Source organism: Anabas testudineus, chromosome 23, assembly GCF_900324465.2.
Source record: "Anabas testudineus chromosome 23, fAnaTes1.2, whole genome shotgun sequence".
Classification (NCBI taxonomy): Eukaryota; Metazoa; Chordata; class Actinopteri; order Anabantiformes; family Anabantidae; genus Anabas; species Anabas testudineus.
The window spans coordinates 13,724,493-13,741,861 of NC_046631.1; the positions used below are offsets into that span (position 1 = coordinate 13,724,493).

The following is a 17,369-nucleotide window of genomic DNA, read 5'->3' on the forward strand; positions in this document are numbered from 1 at the left end:
ATTAAAGGAAACAAAAGGAAATGGACCAGATGGATCGATGTCGAGCCAAGAAACAGTAAACCCACCTCTGTTAGAGTGTAAAAGATCAGTTATTGATGGAAATATGACAATTTTCTGATCAGAATCAGACCTGGAGATGACCCCGTCGTTCTCCGTCGTCCTCCTGATATCATTATGTTTTAATGCACTGCTTAATACTCTCTGCTCTTCTTAAATCAGACACGGCCACGTCGTCGCCACCGACACGACCAGTTCAGACACGTCCTAATATGATCATTGACACGTGATCCAATCTGACCACGTAGCCGAGGAGGAGGACAGGTAATGACCAAGTGTGCGTTGATGCATCAGCAACCAGAACCCCAGGGAGTCTGCTGCATTTTAACACACACACTGTGACAGCCTGAGATAAAGGCTCAGATACATGAACCTTATATCTGCAGAGCGACTCGGGGTCATTAAGTCATCATGTTAATCTAACCAGTTTGGAATTAGAAGCTCTACCTGCAAACTGATATGCAGCTTTAAAGATTTCACATCCTTTATATCAACACTGATACGTTCTACTGTTTCCCCTCTCCTCTGCCTCTTTTCACAGTGAATATTCATATTCGTTAAAAACACAGCAGCCGTAACTGCTTCATTTTTACCGTCTTGTACTTAAAAGTAACGTCTGCTTCACACAGCAGGTAAATCTAAGTTTATTTTTTTAAACATCCAACCAGCATGAATCATAAAGGAAATCACGCTGAAAGCTCTCGCTGTCATTTACGATGTTAATGCTTTGTGATTTATGGATTTTTATAAATAGGACTTTACTTTAAAGTGTGTTCATCATCTCTGGAAGCATCTCATAAAGTAAAAAAGCTCTTTACGGTGTGAACGTGAATTTAGGAGCAGACGCTGTCGAGAACAACATGTAGAGGATCAGTGGTGGATAAAACTCCTCACTGAAGTCAGAGCAGGACAATCACAGAAATAACTAAAACCTAGTACTGGAAGAAGTACTCAGATCGTTTACTTTAGGTTATGTAGGGTATAAATACTGGCACACAGACCTCGTGAGGGACGTGAAGGAAATAACAGCACAAGTACATGGTGGCAAATAGGGGAAACGATCTTGTTGATAATCAGAGAGTCTCCTAAAAGACTATTCATTCATTTATAAACTTGAAGTTTAATGAGGTGAATTTAGAAAAGCTGCTGTAAATGGAATGAGATTATTCAGTGAGAAGCTAAATGTGTATTTGCAGAAACAATGCGGACATTTAAATTTAAATTATGAGTGACGCAGTGTAGTGAAGTGTATTTTAAGTATATATATATAAATAACTTTATATTTTTTCCATACGTTTACATTTAAGTGTCCTTAAATCAACAGCTTTAATAAATTAAACATAAATAAAACTTAGTAACAGTTTTAAAGAGTTTCTATGCTGGGCTCCAGTTCTTCCAGCCTCCATCCACCCCTGCACTCACAGGAAGTGGATCTTTCTCGTGAAACTGAAGCAGCGTAACTCGAACTGTATTGTTGTGGTTTCTCCTGCGCCTGCCAATAAAAGAAATTTGAATTTCACAGAGAGGGGAGAGCAGATGGATCCAGAGATGGAGAGGGAGAGAGAGTGGGAGAGACGTTACCATGGCAACAGATGTTGGGTCACTGAGTCGGTGAGAGGCCGGCGAACTCTACTCTGGATTCAGTGTGCGTTTGTGTGTGTGTGTGTGTGTGTGTGTGTGTGTGTGTGGTGCTGTGCTATATATACACAGACAGAGAGGAGGTGTGCTCTAGAAAAACATAGGTGGGACACAGCAGAGAGAAAGAAGAGTTCCCTGGACACGTTGATTCCATCGTTATGAGGACATTTGGTCTGGTCCACAAACCCTAAGTTGTTACAGGGTCACGACTTTTTTTAGGGTTTAGACTTGAGCTGTGTTGAAGTCAGGATTAGTGGATGTAACATGTCAGCGAGTGTCTGACCTTTGGTCTGATGCCAGGTAGAGTTTGAATCAACCAACACGCACGTGCACAAACACACCCCTGCCTACAGGTATTACTTTGGTCGCCATGGTAACTGATGTGCCGCCCTGCCGAGGTGCGATTCGGCTGCCAGTTCAGCTCCACATGTGACTCCACTGGATTTAACTCCAGTTCTCAGAGTGCAAACACCTTCCGCTGCCAAGTTTCAGTGTGATACACCTCATTACCAAATGGCACGGAGATGCTTTCCTCTCAGAACCAGGGTTTTGTTAGTGATTATCTGCAGCCATGACAAAGAGATTGTTGGTTATACATCGATGTGCTATCAGATTATATAGAAGAATAAACCCCGACTCTACAGACAAACTTTACTGTGATGTGCTACGAGTTCTTCAATGAGGAATAGCCTTGTTTTCAGCTGTGCTAACATAATTGCAATGGGTTTTCTAACGATCAATTAGCCTTTTAAATTAAACTTGCATTAGCAAACAACGTGCCGCTGGAACACAGGACTAATGTTTGCAGATAATGGGCTTCATTTACAACACTAACATTGTCTGCACCGTATTTCTGATTATTTTGATGTTATGAAACATTAGTGTGAGCTGCTTGTGTTACAGATTTTTCCTACAGTCAACAAATCTTATGAAAAAGCCAAATTCAACAATGAGTGTAGCCTAGTAACAAGCACTATGTGTGTACCCAAGCCTGATATGTTATTTCTCTGAACCATAGAGCTCTATTGTTGTCCTAAAACTATTGAGAACATATCAAACCCCCTGGGTGACATGTTCTTTCATCACCATGAACACACAGTTTATTTAGACTAAGTCCCACAGACACTATCCTGCTGCTCACAAGCAGCAACACTCACAAGAGGAAGAAATGTGGATCAATCCACTGCTGAAAATAGTCCCCAGCAAATCAACTATTTCCTCCCATTTCCACAACTACACTACACTTTATTTTAGCTACTATACTGAGGCATGATTTAATGTTCTGATCATTCTGGAAGATGTAAAGTGAGAATTTAAGGCACCAAGGGTTCAGTTTCTTGTCCAGGGACAGTTCAAGATGTGACGAGGAATGAGGGGAAGAAGAATTATGAGAATAAAGTCGTCCCCAATACACAAATCCACAGGAACGTTTTTGCATTTCTTTTCAGAATTTCAGGTCAGCACAGTGGGAGGATTCAGTATTCAGGATACAGTAGATTCATTTACTTCTGTTCAGCTCGTCACCAACAATTTGCATCAATTACTTTGTCACTAACAGCCGACAGTCAGGAGCACCCTAAAATCTGTCTCTCTAAAAATCCCAAAAGACCCAAAAAACAAAAAAGCATTACAGCATCTAAAGACCTGTTTCTACTGTAGGAACTTTTCTCAGGAGCCTTTTAAGAAATTTGTAAAAGATTAAGTTGCTAAGCTGTAGATCCACCCCCAAAAAGAGTCCCTGGGGAGGGAGAAGTGTTTTCTGGAGGTTCACGAAACAGCCTTTAAAATGATCGTAACGTTTTATTGAAACCTTTTCAAAACTACATGTTGGAACTTAGATCAGAGTCTGACTCAAACCTTTTTACCAGACTTTAAACTGGGCTGAGTTAAGGTAAAAGATGGTGTTCAGAGATCCAGGTTACAGGAGCACAGTGAAATGCTGAACAGCAGTTAGATCTATGAGTGAGTGTTGGAGCAGCAGCTCTCACCTCACGATGTTTAACCTCTCACAAGCAGAAACAAAGTTTATTATGTGCACACGTCTTCCTCCAAGCTTGCTGCTGCTGAGGTTTTGAAACTCTGCACACTTTTTAAAAACCCCATGAAGCCTCATTACTGCAGAGACAGAAGGATCCACTCAGACCATTGATCGATACTGGGATCGATCAGCGTTTCCTCAGGTGAACGGGTGTCTGTGTTGTTTACTGTATATCTTATCTTTTTCCTCTTTGTCTCCTGAACTGGTTATTGTCTCCTGCCTTTTTCTTGTTGTTCAACTGGTTGTCTTTGATTCTGACAGCAGGGGAACACAGTGCACAGTCCCTCAGTGTACATGGAAATACTCCAGTGTGTGTGTGTGTGTGTGTGTGTGTGTGTGTTGCATGTGTTACATAATGAGCTCCCTCCTCATCTTGAAGTGACGCTAAAATAGCTGCTTCTGCTTCACACTGTCTTCTCCGTGTCTTTAAAAGCACCAATTAGAGACATTTAATCACTGCACTGCCTGTCCAGACGAGTTACACTCTGCTACACCACAGAAAGTGAGAGAGAGAGAAAGTGGAGGGGGAAGAAATGGACTGTTTGTCCTCTGCTGCCTCTTGGAAAATCTTTCCTTTACTGAAGTGAACTGAAAAATCCCCAAATTCTGTCAGAATTTACATTTCTGCAAGTGCAACAGTTCATTTCACTGCTGAACTGTGGTAATTTTCTGAATCATTGTTGCATTAAGAAGATGTTAAGTCTTACAGATACACTGTATTAGAGGGTCTTGGCTGCTTGAGTCTTTACTAAACCATCACTCGTTACCATTTACTTAAATGTCATGAGTTCTCTTCGCTAACAGGTTTTACAATTGGCTAGTCTCTTGGCACAGCTTCAAACGACCACTGCCAAATCTGGATGCACTATGAACACTTTGTTCTGTTCTACATCAACTCACTTCTCTGCCTCACTGGTCCAGAAAAGCATCTTAAACTCTGAGTTAATCACTTCAATTGTTTATTATTTACCAATAAGCAGTGATTTGCAGATCTAATGACGACATCTCCATTTAAACCAGGGTAAATCTGGCTTTTTTTATTTAAGGTTCTAATTTGCTCTTAAATAGCCCTATTTACCATCCTATCAGAGATGTTCACGAGTTCTCTGTTAAAGTAAAGAGTTAGAGTCCAATTCAAGTTAAAGTCTCTGGGGTACGAGTCGAGTCCAAGCTAAGTGTCTAACTTAATGTTTATTTTAGTAGTTTTATCTCCTTTTGGATTTTATCCAGTCTGTAACCAGTGAGGGGTTTTAATGAGTTAATACTGAGTCTCTGTGAGCTGCCACTAAGCATCTAGCCTCTCTGTCAATCTGCAGATTATTTAAGAAATCAAAATACAGACAGTGTACTTCAAACAAGTATGAACAAGTATGTTTCTCAGTAAGATAACAAGCATAAGAGCAAATACAGCTGACATTACAACCAGAACATACCTGCCAGCGTACGGCATAAATAAATAGCATAACTGTTTAAGCCGACTTTTTAAACTGAAATCAATTCGCATCAAGACCTTTAAAACACACCTACTGCCCTCCACACTGTTAAATCCCCCTCTCTCCAAACTGAGCCACATTAAATCTCCTGACGTGTCTATGAAACTGACTGTAACTCACTCAGACAGCCCAGTGATTAAATGTCTCTAATTGGTGCTTTTAATGATACAGGGAGTGTGTGTTGCATAATGAGCTCTGTTCTCATGCTGAAGTGACACTAATAGCCATAAACACCAACACACAACAGGTCGAGATCACGCAAGTCTTGAGCTTTTTTGAGACAAACCAATAAACAGATTGTTGATCTATCCTAAAACTCTTAGGTCTCTATAGCTGTTTTTAAAGGATAAGGCCAGAGGTTTGTCAGTTTCACAATATACCATGCAGAGATTAAAACCAATGAACTGTGTCTAATGACCATCTGTAACATCTGTGGATGTGGAAGCTGATTTACTTACTTTACTACTGTTGTTGTAAAAAGCACATCAGAGATCCACACTGATGAACTGACTGACTGAGGATGGTCATCGCTTTTTACCGTTTCTAAAGGAAAAAGTCAATTGCACATGACTTCTGCTCTGTATAAAGTACTTCACAGCCTTCTCATGCTGCACATAACTTTGGACGTATTAGATTAAAAGAGCTCATTGGAAGTGATGGTTTCATGGAACTGCACTTGTTTGAGTCGTTTAAACCTCCTCCATGAATCATAATCCTGTAAAGATCCAGCGTAAACATTTCTGCAGATAAAAACAAACAATGGCAGTAGGAGCAACTTCAGGTCGAAGAGGAATCCAAAACTCAAAGCAGCGTGTGAAGCTGTCAGACAAGTAGATCGACTCCCTATTGGTAGATGGGTTCATGAATTACATTCCTTCACTGCATGAAAAACCAAACGTGCACAGGTCTCTGAACGCACCATGGACAGTCAGCTTCGTAAATAATGAACTAATGTATTTTCTGGCATTTGTCCTCTGTACACCACCACATTACATTTGAATTGAAACACTCAGATTTAATTAAATAGGTTTGACAACAGTGTAGAATTTGTCATTTTCATGCCCACACCCTATTTTTCTCCTTTAAAAGGTCCAAATCTGCACCTGCCCCACAAAGCTCAGACCGGTTAACCTGCTCTTACCCCTAAATGAAATTCACACCTGACCCAACCTGTGACTGTGGTGTAGTTCAACACTGCAGCATCACACAGCCTCACTGTATGTTCTGACACCTGTCAATCATGTCCAGCTGCTTGTAGCTGGGTTAAGGTTACGGTTATGACCTGCAGTAGACACAGCAAAACCATGCTTACTGCAGGTCTTTATAAGAGAATAGTATTTAACTATTTCAGTCCTATGCCAAAACTCGAAAGCTACAACAAAAACTAACATATTGCATCAGGAACTACAGTTCCCCTGAGATTGTGTGTGGCTTTGTACCAACACCTTCACCCTGCAGCCACACAGCAGTCAGAAAAAGCAATTTAAGCACATCCAGTAACAATTCCATACAGTGCTTTGTTTTAGTTGAACAGTGGCGATGAGCTTGTTAACCCTGAACCTGATGTCTTCTCAGCTGAAGAGGCTTTCTTCCATCCTCTGTGAAATCAATTCACCTCGGTATCTCCTCGGGATCTGAGCTACCGAGTCTCATCTGTGACTGTTGTCCTCCAGCTTTTTGGAAATAATCCCTTTAAACTCTTCTCAGAGGTCTTGGATGGTTTTGGCTCGGCTGTGCTCACTGCTGGAAATAAATTCCTCACCTCTGGCTGTTTCCCAAACTACTTTGAAACAGAAACTGTGTCCTAAAGAGACCTAGGGTTCATCCATCCTGTACCCTGAACCACAGAACAACCTCCAAATTAGCTTTCAGTGAAGAGGTCACACAAAGAAATTGTTGCTAAAAGACTCTGGAAGTAGATAACAGTGATAACATCTTCATTCATTTTCAGCCTGCTTTGTGCCAGCAGCTCAGAAACATCCATTAGAGTAGATGTACTTGGAGCATCTTTAAAGGACAGAAAAGCACTGAGAGCTGTCTGATCTGATAGGAAACTCGTTTATTCAGAAGGAAGATGTTGTGCTTTTAATGTGAAATGTAAACTTCAATAACTCAACGTCTTAACAAGTCAGATTATTATTACACATTTACTTTCTTGGAATAAAGATAATTCCACTTGTTTCTAGTGCGAACCTTATCGTACCATTGGAAAACGGTCAGCATTAATCAACCAGTTGAACAACGAGGTGCCACTCCAAACGCATGTTAGGGACTTTAAAATGTGAAGGGGGGGATAACGAGTTTGAGTTAGTGCTAAAACAGCTGGAAATCAGCTCTGGCAGTTTCTTTGCTTATTTGGTCGCCTGCTTGTCAGAGTCACAACTCAAGTGTGAAAACACAGACATGATGCACACATTTTTCTACTGCCTGAGGATATCATTAGCTCTGCTCAGGGGTGGGTAGGCGTCAGAGAAGGTGCAGGGAAAGAAAAAGGGAAACTGTACTAAACAAACGATGTACGCAGAAAGCCCATTTATACATCAATGACATACAAAAACAGGCTCCTCTCAGTACCTTCTGCTGCTTCTCCAGTATTAGTGGAAAGCAAAGTAGAAACGACTGCAGTGGAAACAGTGGAAATAAACTCATTTTCAAATGTTATAGTTGTGTCTAGAGACGTCTTTGAAGGTGGCCTGCTGGAAACGCTTGGGATTAATTATGTTGTTTGGTATTTCTATGGAGAAATCAAGTTTATATGTACAAATAACCTCATTTTAACTTCTACTTGTCTCTGTTTGGTGCAGTGCAGGCAGTGGTTGTAGTGTTAAAGCTGAACTAAAACAGCAAGGAGGCAAGTAAGGCAGAACAATTTGATGAAAACACAATACTGCAGTTATTGTGGACAATAGTAATATAATGAATAGTACCACTAGTCTGCTTGATAGTTTATCAGGGAAAATGCACAGATTATATTCCTCAACTCAAACATAAAAACCAGTTTAAAACTTAGAAGAGCCTATTATTAGGAACTGCTATTTTTAAACTACTATCATCACTTTAATTTGAAAATAAATCTACTTTTAATTTCACAGGTTTTTCATGTTGACTGATGTAAAAACTGAACAATCATCCGTAAAGTTAATCCAAACATCTGTATCTGTAGGAAAATCCTTTATAAGGATACAGGAAATGAGCAAACTGCGCACAAACAGAGAAAAGGTTACGTTCTCATACGTACTTATTTAATTAAATAAAATATTAATTAAAAACGCCATAGATCTGAGACAACTGCTAAACATAAGGAACTGCATGTTTATTTAGCTCGGTATTACAATAAAAACACTGACTAGCACAGTTTTAAACCAAGTGAAACAATGAAGGCCAGTCATTTCAATGTATTATTCAACTGGTCTGAAACAATAACGAGAAAGTTGATGTGATTTCCAACTAATTTAAAGCTGATGTTGTTCACACAGCTTATTCTAGTTCTCACTGAACTATTGTTTAACTCGTTTTTACGTCTGCACCATTTCATCAAAAGGAAACTTTTCCAGATGTCCAAGTCATAATTTGCATAATCAGAATTCAGTCTGATATCTTTGGACACTTTGGGAGCTCCACTAGGTTTCAAAATAAAGTTCTGAGAGACTGTAAAAGCAATACGATGTTCAGCTGGGCAAAGGAAACGTCGCTGCTGTCTAAAAACACTATCTTCCTCCTTTTATTGAAAATTAATGCTAAATTCTTTCAAACCGCTCAGATTGATGCAGACGTATCGTCTGACTGGAAGAGACTTCAGCGCTCAGCTTCACTGAGGCAGCAGCAGGCAGACAGCTGACTGGCCTGCAGCTTTCCCTGTGTGTGTGTGTGTGTGTGTGTGTGTGTGTGTGTGTGTGTGTGTGTGTGTGTGTGTGTGTGTGTGTGTGTGTGTGTGTGTGTGTGAGTGTGTTTGAGTTTGGTCCATCTGTTGTTGTGTGTCACCCTGAGGCAACGGCATGAGAGAAAGAGCAAGAGACAAAGAGGGAAAAAAGAAAGACGGAAAGAAAATATGAAAAGATACACAAGTAAAAGGAATGTAGGTGTATGTTTCTCTGTGTGTGTGTGTGTGTGTGTGTGTTAGACCTCAGGCGGTGCTGTCTGTGCGTCTCTGTGGATCCCAGATGGAGCCAGAACTCAACAGAACACATTAGTCCACTTGGCGTGTTCACACACACGTTCAGACACACTCAGATATTCAGAGTAATTCTCCTGACAGTCGGATCACCTGAGCCTCTGCTCGCTCCACTGCTGCAAGATTTCTGCTCCACTGGAACAGTCAAATGAATTCCTATGGAAGCCCGCAGAGGCCCGTTATCACTTCTTTGCTTATCTCCACTTCAGGATCGAAAAGAATGAGAGAAAAATCAACTCCCAGGCTGGGTCTGAGTTCCTGCAGAAAGCGAATGAGCCCAAGTATCTTTGAGTTTTGTTTGCAAGTTCGAACAAAGAGGGAGAGAAACGGAGGAAGTGGGAAAAGAAAGTTACAGATCGACGACTTAGGCTCAACTTAAACAGAATGTCCTCAAACATAGAATCGATCCAGAAAGAAGTCGGACCTCTTCAAACGTTCTTACGTTGTAGATTTAATGTTAAGTGAATCAAACAGTCATTTTCGCCGTTGGTCTTTAAGATCGACTTCACCTACGACAAATGAAATGGACTGGACATAAACCAGATAGGAACTGCATGTGTATATAAGAAGCAAACAGATTCACCCAAGAAGACTCGAAGCTGCTAAAGGTGCTTCTACAAATAACTCCAAAGGTCTGAACACAAAAATGAGGGATTTCTCAAAACCTACAACTTGTAATGATGAGTTGCTGAATAGAGACTGATGTGAAAATGTCAGTTGATCCATTTTCTTACGATTTAATTTTAAAACCTAAGGTGTGCAAAAAGTTCTGAGTCTGCTTATCTACCTTTAGGAGGTGCAACTAACATCAGACTGTCATTGTGATATTTACTGTACATATACATACGTATAGTTTCTCCTCATAATATCTTTGTTTAAAAGTATCTTAGTCTGTCACGGCCGTTTGAAAGATGTTAGACTAATGAGCAGAAAGGAAGCGCTTCCAGATTTACACTACACCTGGAGCATGTTGATTATCACTGCATTACTAAATGAAGTGATATCAAACTCACTTTTCTTACGGTGATCTCCTCTTTGATCATTTTCACGTCTGTTAATTACCATCTGGTGTCTTTCTCTGCCATTTTATCCTGGAAATGTTGCTATTCGAATGACATTTCATGTTCAAATGATAAACTTTTCATCCTGAGGCCTGTCTCTGCTGTCTGTTCCTAAGTCCTGGCTCAAGATTGGTTTTCTCAGTTCTCAGCGTCCTTGCCTGAAGAACTGGAACCTGCACAGTCACTGACATTTTTTGACACGCTGTTAAAATTTGTATGAAGTAAACTTGACTTTTCCCAAAACACTGACATAAGTTTCCAACTTCCAGTCAGGGGCCATGTGGCAGGCCAGGAGTCGTTTAACATGCAGAATTCAGTGATAGCAGGTCTAAGTGGGAGTGAAGTGGATCCTTGCCTGATTTTTGTTTTTCTCATGCACAATAAAACAAACTCATTACAAAGCCTCTAAAGCCATAAATATCAGTAAATCCAAGTCACTCTGCTTGGTAGATGTTAAAATACGTGGACCAAGGAGTTGGACAGACAGATTAACATCCTTAGGCTCGTGTCTGAAGAGACAAGAACTAAATTATTCTGACTATAATTCGTATTCTGTTCCTTCGTGTGTCTGCATAGTGCAGTTTTCCCTCTGTCCCTTTAAATTTATATCTCAGCTCATCATTTCTCTCTCAGTCTCCCAGGGGAGCTCGATGCCCTGCATGACAACAGATGGGGCCCTGAGGCTCTGGGACCGCACACACATACATACAGAGAGAGAGCTGCCAGCAGTGGAGTGGGGTAAGAGGCAAGCTGTGGTAAAGACTGATGTCAACATCAGTGTGAATGCAAGCATGCATGCACACACACAGAGAATCCATGGTTATGTGGATATATGTAGATGGACAGGGTGGACACACACAGAGCACATTCATAATGGAAGACTGCATTCACACACACACACCCTCAAACACGCACAGTTGGAAGAAAAACAGCAAATATCTGACAGAATTTAAAACAGCAAATCAAATCAAAACAAGAACCCACACAAAGAGTTCGCTCTCCTTGCGCTTATGTGTTGACCACAGTTCACACTTGAGTACTAAGCTAATTTGAGTTTCAGAACACAGAGCTGGGAGATTTGGGGACTTTCTGTTTGGCACAATAACTGCATCCATCCATCCATCTATTAATCTGAGAGTCTGACTCCAGTTCAGGACCACGGAGGCATCAGCTTTCTTTATCAAATCCTGGTGAATCACACACACACCTGAACAGGAGGCGATATGTAGTCGCCGCTCACAATAAATCCTGCACAAACTCACTCTGCCACATTCACTGAAATGACCAATGAAGTGACAGCTATCCACACCATCCATTACCTAAAACACCTGTAGTCTAACACTCCACTGAACATCCTACACAACACAGAAGATCTCACCTGGACTCCCTCTCCTCCTCCACCCCACTTGTCAAGAAAACAAAGCAGCATCTCTGTTTCCTCTGGTACAGTTTTGTTTGAGAGTAATGTGAGTTTGAAGTGTGGCCAACAGACTCTTCACTTCACTACAGATGTAAGCTGTTGACACCTGTTTTCACTTCCTTCCGCTGGCTCCCTCTAAGTTTGAGATTTAGTTTTTGTTAAAGCACAATGTTCACACACTATTCTTGTTTTCTTTTATCTTTCATTACTAGATTGTCTGTTCATTCATTGTAATTTATAGACTTGTGGGAACCTTTGTAACCTGGGTACTATTGAAAATGATTATTGGAATAATTATATTGTAGGAGCACCACAGAGACCATCCTAATTATGTGTGTCACAGTCTGGTTGAAGTGCAAAGCTGTATCCTCAGAGATGCCCCAGATTTACAAAAAGTTGTTTATGTAAGGTATCTACAACAAATGCAGAGTGTTGGCGTACTGTAAGACTAAATATGAGCTGGCTCCGGCCCATATATTGTTGCCAATTTTGGCTCCATTTTAGAAAAGTGGGCATGAGTTGGTTTGGAGAGAAATCAGCTCTAGTTAGCAGCACACGGCCAAGCTTTAGGCAAATGTTGGCACCTGGAATCAGACGAGCGTGCTTGGATAGATTGGTGCTATATCCACCGCGAGTCTGGCATAAGTCCCACAGGCAGGTGTGCCAGGATTATTGAAGGACACGGGTGAGCAAAGACATTGCTGCTACATAGGTTTGAAGCGTTCTTGACTAGTAATGCCAGCTCCTGTAATGATTTTCACAATATTTAAACAAGCCATTCATGTCTGACTATTGAATCTCTTAACAAACCCTGTGTGCACGAGCACCTACAGGTGAAAGACAGGAAATACACAACACACAATTAATTAAACTGTTACTAAAAACAGCTGTAAGCATCTCACCCATAAATCACTTTCGTAACATCACTTCTTTAATAATAGAATAACTAATATAATAATTATAGGGAAAGGTATTAAATGGCCAATGAAAAACTCTATGTCTGAGCTGCACAGCTTTAAGTGGCTGTTTTGGTGTAGCCCAGTATATTTTATATATCTGCTGTGTTAATACACCTGCTGGATTAGCCATGGTGTAATGCCTTACTTTGTATTACCGTTTGTGCTGCAGCTTGAACCTTTTGTTCCATTTCATCACTGCTGTTGAATAAAAACCCTTTCAATTCAGTTGTATGAGATTTCCACTCTGCACTGTCTGAAAGATTACATGTTCAAGACTATTTCCTTACTTCAGTAAGCTCCTAAAACCTCATTTCAAGGCTCTTTTGAAGATGACAAAACTTCACTGTCATCCAGTTACAATAACATTTCCCGACTCGTTGACATCGTGGAGATATCAGGTTTTCACCCGTCATCCTTATGCAGCCGGGTTTGGACCAGAGGATGCAGCGTCACCTTTAACTCAGCATGGAATGATCTGTTAATGCAGCTAATATCAGTGTAAAGGTCAGGAAGGGGAAGAAAATGTCAAAGCTAATCTGAGCAGATGGAAACAGGAAGTTCTGACTCAAAGTGAATTTCTAATGTGATGAATAAATGTGGACAGGAAGGAAGTATCTGACATATACAATATGAAGGAAGAGTGATCACATTAGCTTGTTTCGGAGTGAAAAGGAAAAAGGAAATGCAACACGGTGACACGGCTAATTGATTCTGGCAGGACCAAAGTGTAAAACAAAAACAATTGTGAAGACAGAAGAAGAAGGACAGGGAGATGAATTTTGACTGCTCTGACACGACTCATTAACTGGGACGAGAAAGAAGGGAGTGTAAACACCAAATATGGCTGCACGGAGCTGTACATTCATTTTTAAAAGGAGGAGAAGCGGGCTGAGAGGCTGAAAGTCATACAGCATGAAGGAAACCTGTAACCCAACAAGAAGAAAATAAGAATATAACATCTCATCATCTGAAACATTCACTGTGTCCCCTTGTTGTACTATATCGTCATATCATAAAGCCTAATGGGAACCAGGACGGAGGAATCTGCCAAGCAATAATTCTTTTTCACAGCATGAACTTCTATTATGAAAAATTCAAATTGTACGAGAACCCTCTATTCGAGGATATTTTAAAAAATGAAACAGAGGAGTCGAGAGGAACTACTGCAGAAGTTTCAGCCTCGTCCACATGAACGCTCAGGACACACTGGGGAACCGAGTGACCACTACACAGTGTAGAACTACGGGTCAGACCCAGCCAGCCATGAAGTTACTGTCACACTGTCTCTGCTGGAGAGACGGGCAGTCTGGTGGAGCTTTGATAGTCACTGTGTGGGTCCCTTTACGGCGCTGCCACTTCAGCTCCTTGATATGCTTTAACCTGAGGTCTAACTTCAATTTCATTTAGGTTTAGCTACTACTGCTGCACAAATTCAAAAAGCAGCTGCTAAATACCAAATGTTGAGTGACTCATTATACCGACACCTCTTGAATCACTTCTATTTTAGCTGCCACTTCAGCAGCGTTCATTGCTTCATGAGGACATCTTCACAACCAAAACATGTAATGTGAGTGTGACTTTTATGGCTATTTCACAGCACATTTTCTTTTTAATTTATCACGTTACGCACAACCTTAGAAGTTCAGAAGCTAATGAGATACAAAGATGAATTCAGGAGCAAAATGAAAAACAGTTAGCAACCTGACACACTTCAGCTCCTTTAGCATCTGCTGTCAAGAGACTCTTGAACTATTTGCAACACAGTCTCTTTCAGAACCATTTTACTTTTCTCTTTTAACATTTAACCCATTTAAACACAGTTTCTTTCAGTGATTCCACTTCAACTTCTTTTAGAACTTCAACCTTATGTCCAATTTTAATTACAGCACACGATTGAGGTTTTTGATATTACTGCCAAACAAATACTTCAAGTTACTAATTATCTGCACTTCAGTGAACTCTGACATTTAATTGTGCAGATTCCCTTAATTTATTATGTAACTCACCTCATAAGTACAAAAACCAACTCAGTCTCAGTCTAAATATTATGTTTGCATAAAGCAAGCCTGGAATCACATATGTTTTTGTGGATAATGTTTTCTATTAACATAATGACCAGATGCTCATTATTAACTGGAAAGTTGCAGATATATCGATACTCAACATTTCTATTAAATGTACAAATCAACAAAGTGATTTCTTCCCACCAGAATATCTGATCTACTCCATCCTGCTGTCAGACTCCAGCTTCGTTAATGTTTTTTTATGGTGGTGTAGTCACTCGCAGCACTGGGTTAAGGTCAGAGAAGGATTGTAGACTGAGATAATGGAGAAAAATCTAAGAGTCACTTCACACACAATGTCTTTCTTAAAATTTGAACAAAAACATGACCTGATCTCAACCTCACATAGGACTCTGAAACCAAACTCAGGTCTGCGGTTTGTCATTTCTTTACATTTTACACCCTCCACCCATGGCTACCACCGCCTTACAGCTCACTTTCCATAAATATAGTGCTTCATTCATTCGAAAAAACACCATCTTTCAAACCCCTTTAAATCAAGTCCCTTTATCTGTCACATAACTTACTGATACCAACTTCAGCTCCATGATAAGTTGTTAGGCTTTCACTACTAAACAACTATTTATTTAGTTTATTTAACTTTTTCAATTAATTCCTTTACTTTGCATTTTACAAAAGCTGACACTCCTATTTAACTAAATAAGCTAATTGAATGTCTGAACACAAACAGAAGGTTAAACACGCAGACCGAATCACACTGCACAGCACAGCACCCTGACACACAGCAAAAAAACAAGGACACTGTGTTTTCTCTGCCTGATATGAGAACAAATTGATGAACCAAAGGACAAAGAGTTGGCTGACTTCCCTAAAATGAGCAGCTCAGGAAGTGGAAGTTGTTTTCTCTTTCCTCATTTGGATCAGCAGGGGGATAGAAAGTTAACAGTGTGATTTGTATTTAATGAAACTTGACAGGAAATCAAACGCCAGAGGAACAGAGCGTTTCTTTCTGCCTTTGACTGAATCTGAATATGCCGCAATGACTCTGGCAGAAGAACCAAATCTCTTCAACAACAACACGACAGTAACGTCAGGGGAAGACGTCAGCAGCCTTACCTAGCTTGGGCAGTGAGTACTGGACTTTAAAGTAGTCCTGGTAAAATCCCAGAAGCCTCTTGGTGATGTGGAGAGCATAGTCCCCTGCTCCACTGGAAATGGCGTCTGGCCGTGCGTAGAGTCGGATCTGAAGACAAGATGTACAGAGAAAAATGGAATTAGGACCATTTTAATAGACATGGATCTAAAAACAGACGCAGTGAGATGAAGTGTACTCAGCTCGACTGAGAATAAAATGGAATTAAGCCAAGTTTTTTCAAACCTATACAAAGAAGGAAATTAAATTTGGCAGTGTTTACTATCAAATCTACACAGAGACAAATAGAGCAAGGCTGGGTATATATTAAACTCTACAGAGGAATAACACAATCAGTTTGAGTTCTAGTTCAGATCTGCAGAGACAGAAATTAAATTTGAGTTAGTTTTTAGGTCCAAATGCACAGAAAGTGAGAGAAATGGAATCCAGCCAGTGTTAGGCAGGTCAAGTCCACAGAGAGAAAAAATGAATCAGGCCGATCATGTTCAGCTCTGCAGACAAAATAATGAAGTCAGGTTGAGTTTTGTTTCAAATCTACTGAAAGAAAAACGCATTTGCAACTGCAAGCAGAAAGACAATCGGCTTTGGACAAACAGAAGTAAATAAAAGGAAGTTCTGCGTCAGTTGGATCCTGATATTTCTCAAGTCTTCACATCTCTGGGCTGGATTTTACCTGTAGAAGCTTCATTTAAAGTAAAACATGTCGCTGCTAAACGAGGACGGCTGTGTGATTAGATCATTACTTCTTTTAGTGACAAATTCAACACTTGTTTTGTTAAAATGTCACAAGCTGTCGATTCTTCCTCCCGCTATGCTATTTAAAAATTGTTTCTATCCTTAAGTTGAACAATGAATTACAGTGCATGTGTCTGTCACCAACACATGAGCAGTGATCTGCCAAACACACTCATCAATAACCCGTATCGCCAGGTCACATGACGGCTCCTCGCTCATCAGCGAGCTGTGGTTGTGCAGTGACCTCGCTGTTGAACCTCCACGAAAGAACAATACGATCATGTGCTGATTGTGTCTGTGTGAAGCTCCACAGCTGGGAGTCATGCAGAGAAGAGCTGCAAATGACCAAGTCCTTTCCAAACAGTTTCCATGATTTTGAACATATTACAGTTACGTTACACTATGCATGTTAATTTTATTATGCATTACAGCTGGTGGTTAATGTAAAATCACAGCTTCCTACTGACCATAAAACTTCAGCAGCAATGACCTCCTCACCATCTTACTCCACCAGGCTAAATCATTTTAAAACAGCGTAGGAAGTGTGGTCTTGCTCCTATTAAAGCACTGAAATATCGACACTATAAACCCTATATTCAACTATTTCCTTAATCGGTATT

At 40.4% G+C, this 17,369-nt stretch overlaps 1 protein-coding gene across 1 annotated transcript in view; it reads right to left on the reverse strand.

Annotated features, from left to right (window-relative positions):
- The window catches only part of LOC113163076 (thyrotropin-releasing hormone-degrading ectoenzyme), a 115,156-nt gene that overhangs the window by 66,485 nt on the left and 31,302 nt on the right, over window positions 1-17,369 (reverse strand). Inside the window, exon 4 of the mRNA XM_026361398.1 lies at window positions 15,978-16,104. Within this exon, the coding sequence (XP_026217183.1) occupies window positions 15,978-16,104 (127 nt within the window). The remainder of the gene's footprint in view (window positions 1-15,977; window positions 16,105-17,369) is intronic.